The sequence below is a fragment of the Ruditapes philippinarum genome, unplaced genomic scaffold (assembly GCF_026571515.1).
Source record: "Ruditapes philippinarum isolate M1 unplaced genomic scaffold, ASM2657151v2 ctg466_1_1_1_1, whole genome shotgun sequence".
NCBI classification, from domain to species: Eukaryota; Metazoa; Mollusca; class Bivalvia; order Venerida; family Veneridae; genus Ruditapes; species Ruditapes philippinarum.
Window position 1 is genome coordinate 99,150 of NW_026858741.1, and position 13,473 is coordinate 112,622.

The 13,473-nt window shown below is 35.9% G+C and overlaps 1 protein-coding gene across 2 annotated transcripts in view; it reads right to left on the reverse strand.

Moving 5' to 3' along the window:
- LOC132754098 (protein split ends-like) overlaps positions 1 to 13,473 on the reverse strand; it is a 117,721-nt gene that overhangs the window by 65,195 nt on the left and 39,053 nt on the right. For both annotated transcript variants that reach the window (XM_060744693.1, XM_060744692.1), the window contains exon 4: positions 7,865 to 8,071. In XM_060744693.1, coding sequence (XP_060600676.1) covers positions 7,865 to 8,071 — 207 coding nt within the window. The remainder of the gene's footprint in view (positions 1 to 7,864; positions 8,072 to 13,473) is intronic.

Here is a 13,473-nt window from a genome sequence, read left to right on the forward strand (position 1 = left end):
GTGACCTAGTTTTTCATCGGAGATGACCCATGTTCGAACTCATCCGAGCTATAACCTAGAGAAGCATCCTGTCAAAGTTTGATGATGATTGAAGGCAAAAATGTGACCACTTGAGTGTTAACAAGGTTTTTCTATTTTTAGCTCCTGTGACCTAGTTTTTCATCCGAGATGACCCATGTTCGAACTCATCCGAGCTATTATCTAAGACAAGCATCCTGACAAAGTTTGATGATGATTGGGCAAAATGTGACCACTTGAGTGTTAACAATTTTTTTCTATTTTTAGCTCTGTGACTAGTTTTTCATCAGAGATGACCCATGTTCGAACTCATCAAGCAATTGACTAGACAAGCATTCTGACCAAGTTTGATGATGATTGGTTCAAAAATGTGACCACTAGAGTGTTCACAAGGTTTTTCTATTTATAGCTCCTGTGACCTACTTTTTCATCCGAGATGACCCATGTTCGAACTCATCCGAGCTATCACCTAGACAAACATCCTGACCAAGTTTGATGAAGATTGGGTCAAAAATGTGACCTCTAGAGTGTTCACAAGGTTTTTCTATTTTTAGCTCTTGTGACCTAGTTTTTCACCTGAGATGACCCATGTTCGAACTCATCCGAGCTTTCAACTAGATAAGCATCCTGACCAAGTTTGATGATGATTGAGGCAAAAATGCTACCGCTAGAGTGTTCACAAGCAATTGTGGACGGCGGACGACGGACGACGGACATTCATCGATCCTAAAAGCTCACCCTGAGCAAGCTCAGGTGAGCTAAAAAAAAAAAAGCCATTTTTTCATTGCTGACATAAATGTCAGAAAGGTTATTTCATCATGATCAAAAATAGGAAAACAAACAAATAGAAAGATGTAAATCAAGGCAAAGGAAACTGACACCTTTATCAGCAATGTGAGATATCTTAAAAGTTATAAACATTCTTGACTTTCAGCAGGTGAGAAAGCCGACAAGGGAATTCCAACTTGTTTACAATCTTGTTTTTCAAGGAAGTATTCCAGGTAAATTAAATCATTCACCATGGTAACCTGTGTTCAGCTGTAATTTTTTTTGTTTCTCTTGGAACCCAACAATGGGGTCTTCTCAAAACACTTCACATTTTCCACTTAAGAGAAGGGGGTCTTCTCAAAGAATCTTTAGTATGAAAGAAAACTTTTACAACTAACCCTGATAAGTCCTCCATTAAATGTAATCTTCAATCTCAAAATGTTACTTTTTTATGATGAAAAATATTAACACAACTGAGCTATAAAGCTTTCACTTACTAGTCCACAAAGAAATATAAAATTCCAAAGAAGAAATCGAAAAGCTTCTCAAGGAGCAACCAGTGTTTTTTTAAGGGCATTTGTTTATCCTGGAGAACAATTTTATCACAAATTAATAGATAAAAAGACAAGGACATTCTTGTTTGAAAAAAAATAATGGTATAACATCACAAATTGACTAAATGGACTGTTTAAGGCATTTCTGAATTTCACATTTTTCCCCTCCATGACACAATTCCCATCTCCATGGCCCTATCACAATTCCCCTCGAGGGGAAAAAAAACTTTTGGCCATTTGACCTGAAAATGAGTGTGGCATGTCAAAATCATCAAGGTGCACCTACAGATTGACTTGCAATATAAAAACTTTGTCAGTATTAGAGTATGTCACCATAAATGATACTTATTCAATGCTCACCCAATGCAAATGCCACAGCGCCATGACAACTGCTATGCTTTTTCACTGAAAATTTAACAAAATCCACCAAATGGCATAGCATGGTAGCCTTTTAAGAATCAAAGAATGTGTATAACAGTAAACCCTCAAAACAGATTTAAGTTGATTTTTTACTCTGCATTTTAAGAAATGGACTCGCTAATCTCATTGATTGCAACTTTTTGTCTTCAGCAAATTTGAGGAATTTCATGATCTAATTACGTTGTATGGTGAAACTAATCATACAATTTGACCTGAGTGAAAGCATTCAAGGATTTTGACAACAAAGACTAGTGTTTTCTGACTGACAAATGCTACACTTTAATTGTACATGATGACACTGATTACAGACCAACACATTAAACCAGACGTGCACTTGCACCATGTACAATTAGCGGCACTGTTTTCCTGCTCATTACAATACAGCTATTTTGACACATTTCTAGAATGCTTAATGGCAAAAAAAAAATACAAGTACATAAAATGTTTACACTTGAATGTCAAGTGATGTCAGAAACAATTTTGCTTTCTTCTAATGAGCCAGTTATAGGGGAAAACCTAAATTTAAAGATATATCTCTTGAATGGCTTCTGCCATTTGTAGATAAGGGCAGCCTGTTGTGAAAAGGTCAGCTTCCAAGCAATCCTTCAATTGTGTTGTAAGCCAAGATAAACCATACAACAGTTAGAGAACTGGGGAATCATTATCAGTCTGAATGTGCAAGCTAATTTGGGAAGCAGCTGAAACAGTTAATCTGCACTGCCTATTAGAGCAGAGCAAACAGCCTGCACTAGATACTTAAGAAGTATCTATATGCACAAGATATTCAGGAAAGTGTAAGTATAAGTCTAAGGAAGCTACATGGCAATGAATGTCAGTCTGCTGGGATAAACAACAGTCTGCACTGGATACTAAAGGAGCAGGTTGATCTTGAACTGGATATCAAGGAAACAGTGTCAGTTAACAATTAATACTAAGGAAGCATGTTGGTTCATACTGAATACTAAGAAAGCAGTGTCAGTCTGCACTGGACACTAAGGAAGCAGTGTCACTCCACAATGAATACTAAGAAAGCAGTGTCAGTCTGCACTGGATACTAAGGAAGCAGTGTCACTCAACAATGAATACTAAGAAAGCAGTGTCAGTCTACACTGGACACTAAGGAAGCAGTGTCACTCAACAATGAATACTAAGAAAGCAGTGTCAGTCTGCACTGGATACTAAGGAAACAGTGTCACTCAACAATGAATACTAAGAAAGCAGTGTCAGTCTGCACTGGATACTAAGGAAGCATGTTGGTCTACGCTGGATACTAAGCAGTTTCACTTAACAATGAATACTAAGGAAGCATGTTGGTCTACGCTGGATACTAAGAAAGCAGTGTCAGTCTGCACTGGATACTAAGGGAGCAGTGTCACTCAACAATAAATACTAAGGAAGCATGTTGGTCCACACTGGATACTAAGAAAGCAGTGTCAGTCTGCACTGGATACTAAAGGCAGCAGTGTCACTCAACAATGAATACTAAGGAAGCATGTTGGTCCACACTGGATACTAAGGAAGCATGTTGGTCCACACTGGATACTAAGGAAGCATGTTGGTCTAAAGTGGATACTAAGGAAGCATGTTGGTCCACACTGGATACTAAGGAAGCATGTTGGTCCACACTGGATACTAAGGAAGCATGTTGGTCTAAAGTAGATACTAAGGAAGCATGTTGGTCTACACTGAATACTAAGGAAGCATGTTGGTCCCACACTGGATACTAAGGAAGCATGTTGGTCCACACTGGATACTAAGGAAGCATGTTGGTCTACACTGTATACTAAGAAAAGCAGTGTCAGTCCACACTGGATTCTAAGGGAGCAGTGTCACTCAACAATGAATACTAAGGAAGCATGTTGGTCCACACTGGATACTAAGGAAGCATGTTGGTCCACACTGGATACTAAGGAAGCATGTTGGTCTAAAGTGGATACTAAGGAAGCATGTTGGTCCACACTGGATACTAAGGAAGCATGTTGGTCCACACTTGATACTTAGGAAGCATGTTGGTCCACACTGGATACTAAGGAAGCATGTTGGTCTACACTGAATACTAAGGAAGCATGTTGGTCCACACTGGATACTAAGGAAGCATGTTGGTCAACACTGGATAATAAGGAAGCATGTTGGTCTACACTGTATACTAAGAAAGCAGTGTCAGTCTGCACTGGATACTAAGGGAGCAGTGTCACTCAACAATGAATACTAAGGAAGCATGTTGGTCCACACTGGATACTAAGAAAGCAGTGTCAGTCTGCACTGGATACTAAGGGAGCAGTGTCACTCAACAATGAATACTAAGGAAGCATGTTGGTCCACACTGGATACTAAGGAAGCATGTTGGTCCACACTGGATACTTGGGAAGCATGTTGGTCTAAAGTGGATACTAAGGAAGCATGTTGGTCTACACTGAATACTCAGGAAGCATGTTGGTCCACCTTGGATACTAAGGAAGCATGTTGGTCTAAAGTGGATACTAAGGAAGCATGTTGGTCTAAAGTGGATACTAAGGAAGCATGTTGGTCTAAAGTGGATGCTAAGGAAGCATGTTGGTCTACACTGAATGCTAAGGAAGCAGTCTCGGTCTGCACTGAATTCTAAGAAAGCAACATCAGTCTGCATTGAATACTAAAGAAGAAGTGTAAGTCTGCACTGGATTCTTAGGAAGCAAAGTAAGTCAACAATGAATACTAAGGAAGCATGTCAGTCCACACTGAATACTAAAGAAGCAAGTCAGTCTGCACTGAATACTTAGGAAGCAGTGTCAGTCTACATTGGATACAGGGAAGCAGTGTTGGTCTACAATGAATACTTAGGAAGCAGTGTCAGACACACTAGATACTGACGAATCAGTGTTAGTTTGCTCTAGATAATGAGGAAGCAGTGTGACACTACACAGCAATTTTTGTTTACACAGGATACTTAGGAAGCAGTGTTAGTCTGCACTGGATACTTAGGAAGCAGTGTTAGTCTGCACTGGATTTGAAGGACGCATTGTCAGTCAACACTGAGTTCTAGTGGAGCAGCAATTGTCAGTCTGCCCTGAAGTCTAAGAACGAGTAAGAAAGCAACGACAGTCTGCACTAGAAGTGTCAGTCTACACTGGATACAGAGGAAGCAGTGTTGGTCTACAATAAATACTAAGGAAGCAGTGACAGACACACTAGATACTGACGAATCAGTGTTAGTTTGCTCTAGATAATGAGGAAGCAATGTAATACTACACAGCAATGTTTGATACTTAGGAAGCAGTGTTGGTCTTAAATGGATATTGACAAAGCAGTGGAAGAGAAAACAGTTTCTTCAGAATTTTTATCCAAACTTTATAGTAATCAAATGGCAATATAAACAATACAGGATTTTTTCTGTCTGCAAAGTAAATTTTTTCCACTCAGAAGTCAAATAATGACCTTTTATAAGTGCCAACAAGGCAATTTGGCTTCAAATTGCTTGCAGCAAACAGACCTGTCTGTGATCATTAACATGATAAGTGCACATATTGGCTTCTCTAAACTTGTTACACACTTCAATAGGCTCCTCTTTTCTACACTTAAAGAAATTAGTAAAGTAAAGTCTGAGTGATTTTTTTCTTTCCCCCTATTTGCAATGAACAAACATAAAGAAATTTAAATCAGTTGTGACCTTGATACTGTTATATCTTAATTTTTTCATATTCTTTTGTTTTCTTGTTTTTCTTTCTGTCTGTCTGAAGCAACAAATGAATGGACATAAATATTTTATTCATATTTTCTTTTTTGGTGGGGGGGTTGTGTTATGTTGGAAGGGTTGTACATTGGTGGATGAATTACACAGGATTGCAGGCTGTCCTAGCTCTATAGTTCTGGCAAAAGTTGATCACTTTTTAGTTCCAGTCAGAAATATACCAGATTGGGACAAAAGTACAAATGAGATGACCTCCCTCATTATCTTTATCTATACAGGTGATCCTTGTGTCCTCTTCTCCTAATACTGAATGATTGAAGCACTCTTGAAAAGTCACTCCTGCAGGGAATTCTATCTCAATTTATACGACTAAAATTAGGACAAGTAAATATATTGACTTATCGATCTAGAGTGGTATCAAAGAAAGAGCCAATTCCCCGTAGGAAAGACAGGATAAGAAATCCAATTTTCTTGGCTTTGACAGACTGGATAACAGAAAATTCTGCCAATATCCATTTATAGAAATCTCTCTCTGATTGGAATAAGAGAAATATCAAGATTGCAAGATGATCTTATTTCTATAAACTTCCTCTTTCCAGTAATTGACCAATGAAAGGATTGGTGGTGCCATTCCACTTCAGCAATGTAATTTTAATAATTGTTTTCAATGATCTTACTAATCAGGTAGCCCAAAGCTCCTAAAAAGCATCAATGCATCAACAACATGACATATTCATTACTTCTAATTTTAAAGATCACCATCTTACAATGACCAAAATTTCTCAAAGTTAGAGTAGATGTTTGGTTTAAATTTTGGAAGTTTCCTCAACAGGTCAATTCATAAAATCTTCAATTTTGTTGTTTGCTGGACGTCAGTCTCCAAGACATGGTACAAAACATCTGTTCACATTTCTGACAGAAGGTAGTTTTCATGGAGTATTGTGATTCAAGGGCATTCAGGAATAATTTAGCAATCATTGCAATTGAACCACCACATAACCATTAAACTAATTGTATGATTACATTCATACAGGAAAAAAACAAGTCCAGTATTCAAAAAGAGATGCCTAAAAACTTTTTAACCAATCAGTAAATGAGGTCACCAGCAAAAAACAACTAACATATTAGCCTCATAACCTTCTGAAGTTCAAAGATATAACTCACATTATCCACCATGTAGGAGCTCCATTTATCTCCCACTATTATTCAGACAAAAAAAATACTCAGGGTCTGTGTGAGTCACAATAATGTTCTTTTTTACAATTTAGCACCATTATCTGCATTCCTTGAATCAATTAGGCCCTGAGCGGGCGGGCAACTATCCCAAAACACAGTTCTTTTCTATTGATTTCTTGTCTGAGAAACATTAATGTCAGGAAAAACAGCAAGGACATTTTACTTTGGCTGTCACGTTTACATAATTGTGTAAATGTTTAAACATTCTTAACCCTTAAACTGCTTAATTGTTATTATAGAAATGCCTGCCATTACTGAATATGATTTTAAAGGGATTTTGATATCTAGAAGTTTTAATTGAACAGCCGGTGTATGGCACATGACTGGTATATTCCATCATCAAATGGCCAGACTAGCAATGGCGTTTCTGTATGTACTGACTATACTATACACTGATACTAGCACCAAATCAAAATGCTGTACAAGTTCATCATAATTCATATTTTATAACCATCCCATGATAGCAGTATAAAGGATGATTCAAACATCTTACAAATTACATGCACATTCAATTGCATGTAAGCTCAACTTTTCAATCTATCAGGAAAACAGTATTATAACCAGCACTGAAAATTGACACCACACGGAAATAACATCTTAAAATTTAATAGAATAACTGACAAATAACGGTTTACTGGAAGCAGTCTACTTCTATATTTCACTACAAGCACCGAGACAATGGCACATGACAAATCTAGTTAACCGACAAGAATTCTTGCTTTCAGACAACTTTTTCAAGAGCCTCTTAATCAAATAGGCTTCTTGAGAGGGCATTGCTCAAAGTTTGCAACAGTTGTTAACAGTTTATAGACAAATATAGTTTTCTAGGTCAAATGTTAGCATGACAGATATTGTGCTGTGGCTTTTAGCTGGTTGGAAATTTGACATTTGACAATTTTTTCTACTTAAGTTTCAACTTCAATGAAAAAAAGGGTGCATTGATACTAATATCTAAATATCTAATAACTTTTCCAGCTTTATTGGTGGAGGAAGAACACACAAGGTGTACTGTGACCCAGTTTCTGAGGGTTACCACACTCTATGTTCAGAACCATAACCCATTTTCGTTGTAGGCATCACAAAAACAGATATGGAAACTTTTATTTTAATTTCCCATGTATTCTGATCTGTTCTGTTCAGATTCTTTAATTTTTGTTTGAACGTTGACAACTTTCTATTTACATATATTTTACAATGTTACCTTTGAAGTATGGTTATAGGACTGTATGACAGCAGTATACCACTGTGTGGTACCCTCCGCCCTGTACACCTCGAGTCTGTATCCTACGAGGACTGTAGGTGTGGTGAGCAGGATCTTCTGACCATCCTGGTAATCTAACCACTCCTTCAGACCGTGTTTTACTTCACGTCGTGCAGAGGCTGTAGGATGCGAGTTTTCATCACCTTCCTGAAATAAACAAAAATAAAATGAGTTAAGTCAAGTCCACTTGAGGATTATTGGAATCATCATACTTCCTAATGAGACTGAAACATGTTTTAACAGGGAATCAAACATGTAACCTCTCAAATATAAACTGGGAACTGCTGATACAGAACCAAGTGGATCATGTGGACACCATCATAACATAACATGAAACAAATCATTTATTCACCACCAAACACAGTTTATATTGTTTCCCTTCTTAAACATGTATGAAGCCCTTTATGAGCATGCATGTAGCCCTTTGTGAGCATGCATTTATCCCTTTAAGAGCATGTATGTAGCCCATATGAGCATGCATATAGAACTTTATGAGCATGTTTGTAGCCCTTTATGAGCAAGCAGGTATCTCTTCTTAAGCATGCATGTAGCCTTTGATGAGCATGTGTGTTGCCTTTGCTAAGCATATATATAGTCAATAATCAGCATATCTGAGGTCATTAAAGACCAAGTATGCAGCCTTTAATAAGAATGTACAAAGCCTTATTGTACAAGTTTGAAGCCTTTATTGCCAAGTCATACAAATGTTTTCAAGGTAATGTTCAACTATTCATCAAACTTGTATCAATATCTATTATGATCAGCACAAATTTATTTGTCATACAGTTACTGTAAGTCAACACAGATCTGTAAAAAAATAACAACCCTATTCATTCTGTATTGGTTTGAACAATTTTTCAACAGAAGTTTAAACAGACTAAGTTAAAGGTCATCAATTTCAATATATGATAAACAAAATCTTGGTATTTATAAAACATGCCAGAGGGCTTTGTGTGGGCATGATTCAGTCAAAATTTAATCGAAATTTAATCTCTATAATTTATCATAGTTTTGTACACACGTGTCACAAATATTCAAAGACTGAAGTACATTGACTATCTCTATTTATCTGGCTATATAACAATCTTTAAGGTCAGAAGACGTTCAATATTTATAATGTACTAATTCAAAATAATTCCGACACTGTGCAACATTTCTTTCTCAACCTTAAACAGTATAATATGCTCCATGTGCAATGCCTGTGCAATGCCTTGACATGTTTCATGTGCAATGCCTGCACATGTTTCATGTGCAATGCCTGCACATGGTTTATGTGCAATGGCTGGACATGTTTTATGTGTAATAACTGGACATGTTCCATTGTTCCATGTGCAATGGCTTGACATGTTTCATATGCAATGACTGGACATCTTTTATGTGTAATACCTAGACATGTTCCATGTGTAATGCCTTGACATGTTCCATGTGTAATGCCTTGACATGTTTCATGTGTAATGCCTTGACATGTTTCATGTGTAATGCCTTGACATGTTTCATGTGTAATGGCTTGACATGTTTCATGTGCAATGACTGGACATCATTTATGTGTAATACCTCAACATGTTTCATGTGTAATGGCAAGACATGTTTCATGAGCAATGGCAAGACATGTTCCATGTTCACTTCCTGGATGTGTTTCATGAGCAATGGCTGGACATGTTCCATGTGCAATAGCTAGACATGTTCCATGTGCAATGCCTCGGATATGGATATGAAAATTTTATCCAGACAATCATAGTTTTGAAAGTTCAAACCCCATGACAGGCATATCCTGTGGATCAGGCATCAATAATCATCAAAACATCTCATATTATTTATTATCCACAGCTAATGTAGAATAATTGGTTGTTACTCGAGGAGATACCTATAACAGCTTTCCTTTCAAAATTTTTGATATTACTTTCCCTTGCTTAAAGTTCTAGTATCAAATATGTAGCCTGTAACTGTGACCCTTATACTGCCCAAACACATGACCACTTTGTTGAGAGGAGAACCTCAGCTTTCAATTTAATGCCTATCTAATAACACATTGCATCTTGATGAAAATTATGATAAAAACTCTTTATGAAATTTATAAAAGCTGTTTAGAGAAAAAAAAATACAACAGAGAAGAAACCCTAAGAATTACAAAGTAATCTATTTTGGAAAATAAGAGAAGATCTAAAATATAGACATATGTTATTTCTAACATAATGGCTTTCTCTGAAAGTAATTCAACAATTCTGAATGAAAGACTTCTAAGATGATTATTTTCCATAAAAAATGTTTTTCTATGGAAAGAAGCAAAAAAGAATTTGAAAGGACGTGAAAATCGATGACTGCATTTTTCATAAGGAATGAATAAATCTGTGCAGGGATTTTACGGGACTAAAAAGACATTACAATTTCCCCAAGAAAAGTGGTAATTTTATTAAGACGAAAAGTCTGAAACATGGTGGGATATTTTTTTTCTTTTTCTTTTCAGCAGTTTGGATCAATAAATCCAGGCTTCATGTTAAAATGAGGTCTTACTTTTTGGAAAAGAAAAAATTGGTTATTTGCACACCATTACTACGTCAATATTTGCTGTTTTTTTTTTATTCTCGCGTATTAAATAAATGGCTTTAATTTTTTTGTAAAACCCGTCTTTTCATAACCACGCAAGCAATACAAAGACGACAGAAAGCAAAGATTGAAATCAATTTGAAAACATTCCTTTAAGACGAGTACTTAAATGTCTTTAAACACAAAGAACGTCCTTTATGTTTCTATTCTGTTTACAATATAACGTAAAAACACATTCATTTTAAAAACTAAATACAATTTCCCCATGGTGAGATAAGATTTTAAACAAAATTGCCTTTTCAGTCTTACTAGAGCGCAACTTTCTTATCATTTACGACCTTGCCAAATAAAGTGTCAAAACAAGCCGTCATCCCATGCTTCAAATTTTATCAACAAAAACCTCATAATGAGCCGAGATGAAGCGTTTATTCTATATATAAAGTTATATAAATATGCAAATTAAAATTCTTCCAGTTATAACAAGCGTAACATGAATTTAAACTTCCTTAAGATGTTCTAGCTTAAAATTGGATATAAAAAAACAACAAAGACAAGCAAAAACATTGTTGTACATTATTTGGAGAATGAATTAAAAATCATGAATCATCAAACACAAATGTTTCATATCATAAAACTGTAATAATGATAAAATCATTACTATTTATACAACTTTGCTGTACTACTATATAATTTAAAACATATGTTACAAAGCTGAAGGGGTAAAGTACTGATTAACCAATAAATAAAACACCAGTATAGTAACTGCTATACACGGAGTGTATAGAGAAAGGGAGATAACCTTTATAGAACTTTAAACCTTAATATTTGCTGGACCATTTTCTGGTCTTCTTTCTTTAAACTTTTAACCTACTTACTTTATTTCTTCAGTCTATTTACTCTGTTGGTGGCTCAATTTTTTTTGTTTTTAAATTGAAATTGCTTAACTTTTAATGGACTGTTTTAAATTCAAAGCAGGGCAAAAACATTTTAACAATTTAAAGGTTAATATCCCAGTGCCTCAGAAAATAAATGCTTGTGCACATTTTAAACCTCTTGACTAAAATACAAAACACTTGTTTTGACACGCTGACCTTTCATCCTTCTGCCTTCTATAATATAATATTATAGCAGGGGTGCATGGTATCACTGGTATAAAGGACATGGATGCCGGGGTTCGTACTCTCAGAGCCTGAATGGGTTGATGGACTATCATGAAGCCTAGAATACATTACTGGTATACCGGTAACCAAGGTACGAACTCCCTATGGTAATGATACCATACAGGAATATCATAAATGAGCCGCATCATGACAAAACCAACATAGTGGGTTTGCGACCAGTATGGATCCAGACCAGCCTGCGCATCCGCACAGTCTGATTAGGATCCATGCTGTTCGCTATCAGTTTCTCTACTTGTAATAGAGTTGGTAAGCGAACAGCATGGATCCTGATCAGACTGCGCGGATGCGCAGGCTGGTCTGGATCTATGCTGGTCGCAAACCCATTATGTTGGTTTTGTCATGACGCGGCTCATATATATTATCAAAATCCAGATCAATAATGGAATTAGCAACTCTTCTCAAAATCTGGGAGTGAAATTTCATTGATCTTTCTACTCTTAAACTATGAATTTCCAAAAGTTCAAAGAGCTCTTGCAATAGCATGACCATGACCTCACACACAATTTTTTTCTTTTTTAAACTGCTAGCCTTAGAATAAAGATCAAAAGCTGTTGAAGATTATGATGAGCATGAAGCAGCTACAAGATACTTTTTAAATGTCAAAATTGACCTAGGAATGATTACATTTTCTGTATTAATGAATGCACCCCAACCTTCTCATTCATTTTTGTTGAAAACTTTAGTACACAAGTGATAATTCATGTTTCACTACCCTTAATACAGACTGTGTCATAAACTTTTCAAGGCTCAGTCTTTTTTTTTTTTTTTTTTTTTTTTTGGATTTTACGGCACGTCAACACATAACTGGCCATATCGTGCCGAATGCTATAATAGGCTTAAAATATTATGTAAAACATTGTAAATGACAATAAAAATGAGCCAATTAGATCCTAGAATACAAGTTTATCTCTTTTAAATAATCAATTATTTTTTTTGATGGAATTGTATTAAAAAGTTCTTTGAGTGAATTTACAGAATAAAATCTATTACGGGCCTGTGAAAAATCATGACATTCAAGAAGAAAATGCTTGACAGTAAAATTTTCATTACAACCTACACAGAAAGGGGCATTGTCATTTGTGAGGAGATAAGAGTGGGTAATTTTTGTGTGTCCAATTCGGCATCGAAGAAGAACTGTTTGATCACGGCGGTTTGACAGAGATAGAGATGGTGACATATCAAGAGATGGGTTTATATCGTGAAGTTTATTAAAAACGGCATTGTCCCAATTTGCTTTCCATTCAGATGATACGAGTTTATTTATAGCCGGTCTAAAATCACAAGCAGGTAACAATAAGTCAGTTTTTTGAAAATTTAATGATTGTTTAGCTAAAGCATCTACTTTTTCATTTCCTCGTATTCCTACATGGCTTGGAATCCAATATAATTTAACATATTTTGTTTTTAGTATATCATGAAATCGCAAAAGAAGTTTCTTTACCATGATATTGTCAGATTTTTTATTTTTAATGGATATTAAAACAGAAAGCGAGTCAGAAAATATCACAAATTTATCGTGGGTATGCTGTGCTATGTATGACAATGCTAAATCGATAGCTTTTGCTTCAGCAGTAAAAATTGATGCATTATCTGGTAACCTCATACTAGATGTAAAATTATTTTCAAACACAGCCGCACCTACTTTGCAACCTTCTTTTGAACCGTCCGTATAAATATGTATAAAATCTTCATGTTCTTCCTTAATTGCTAGAAACTTCTCTTTGAAATATTCAGGTGAATTTGATGCCTTTTTTATATTTGAAAGGTTAATATTTATTTCCGGGGAATTATAAGTCCAAGGTGGAACATCCTCATCGTCATTTT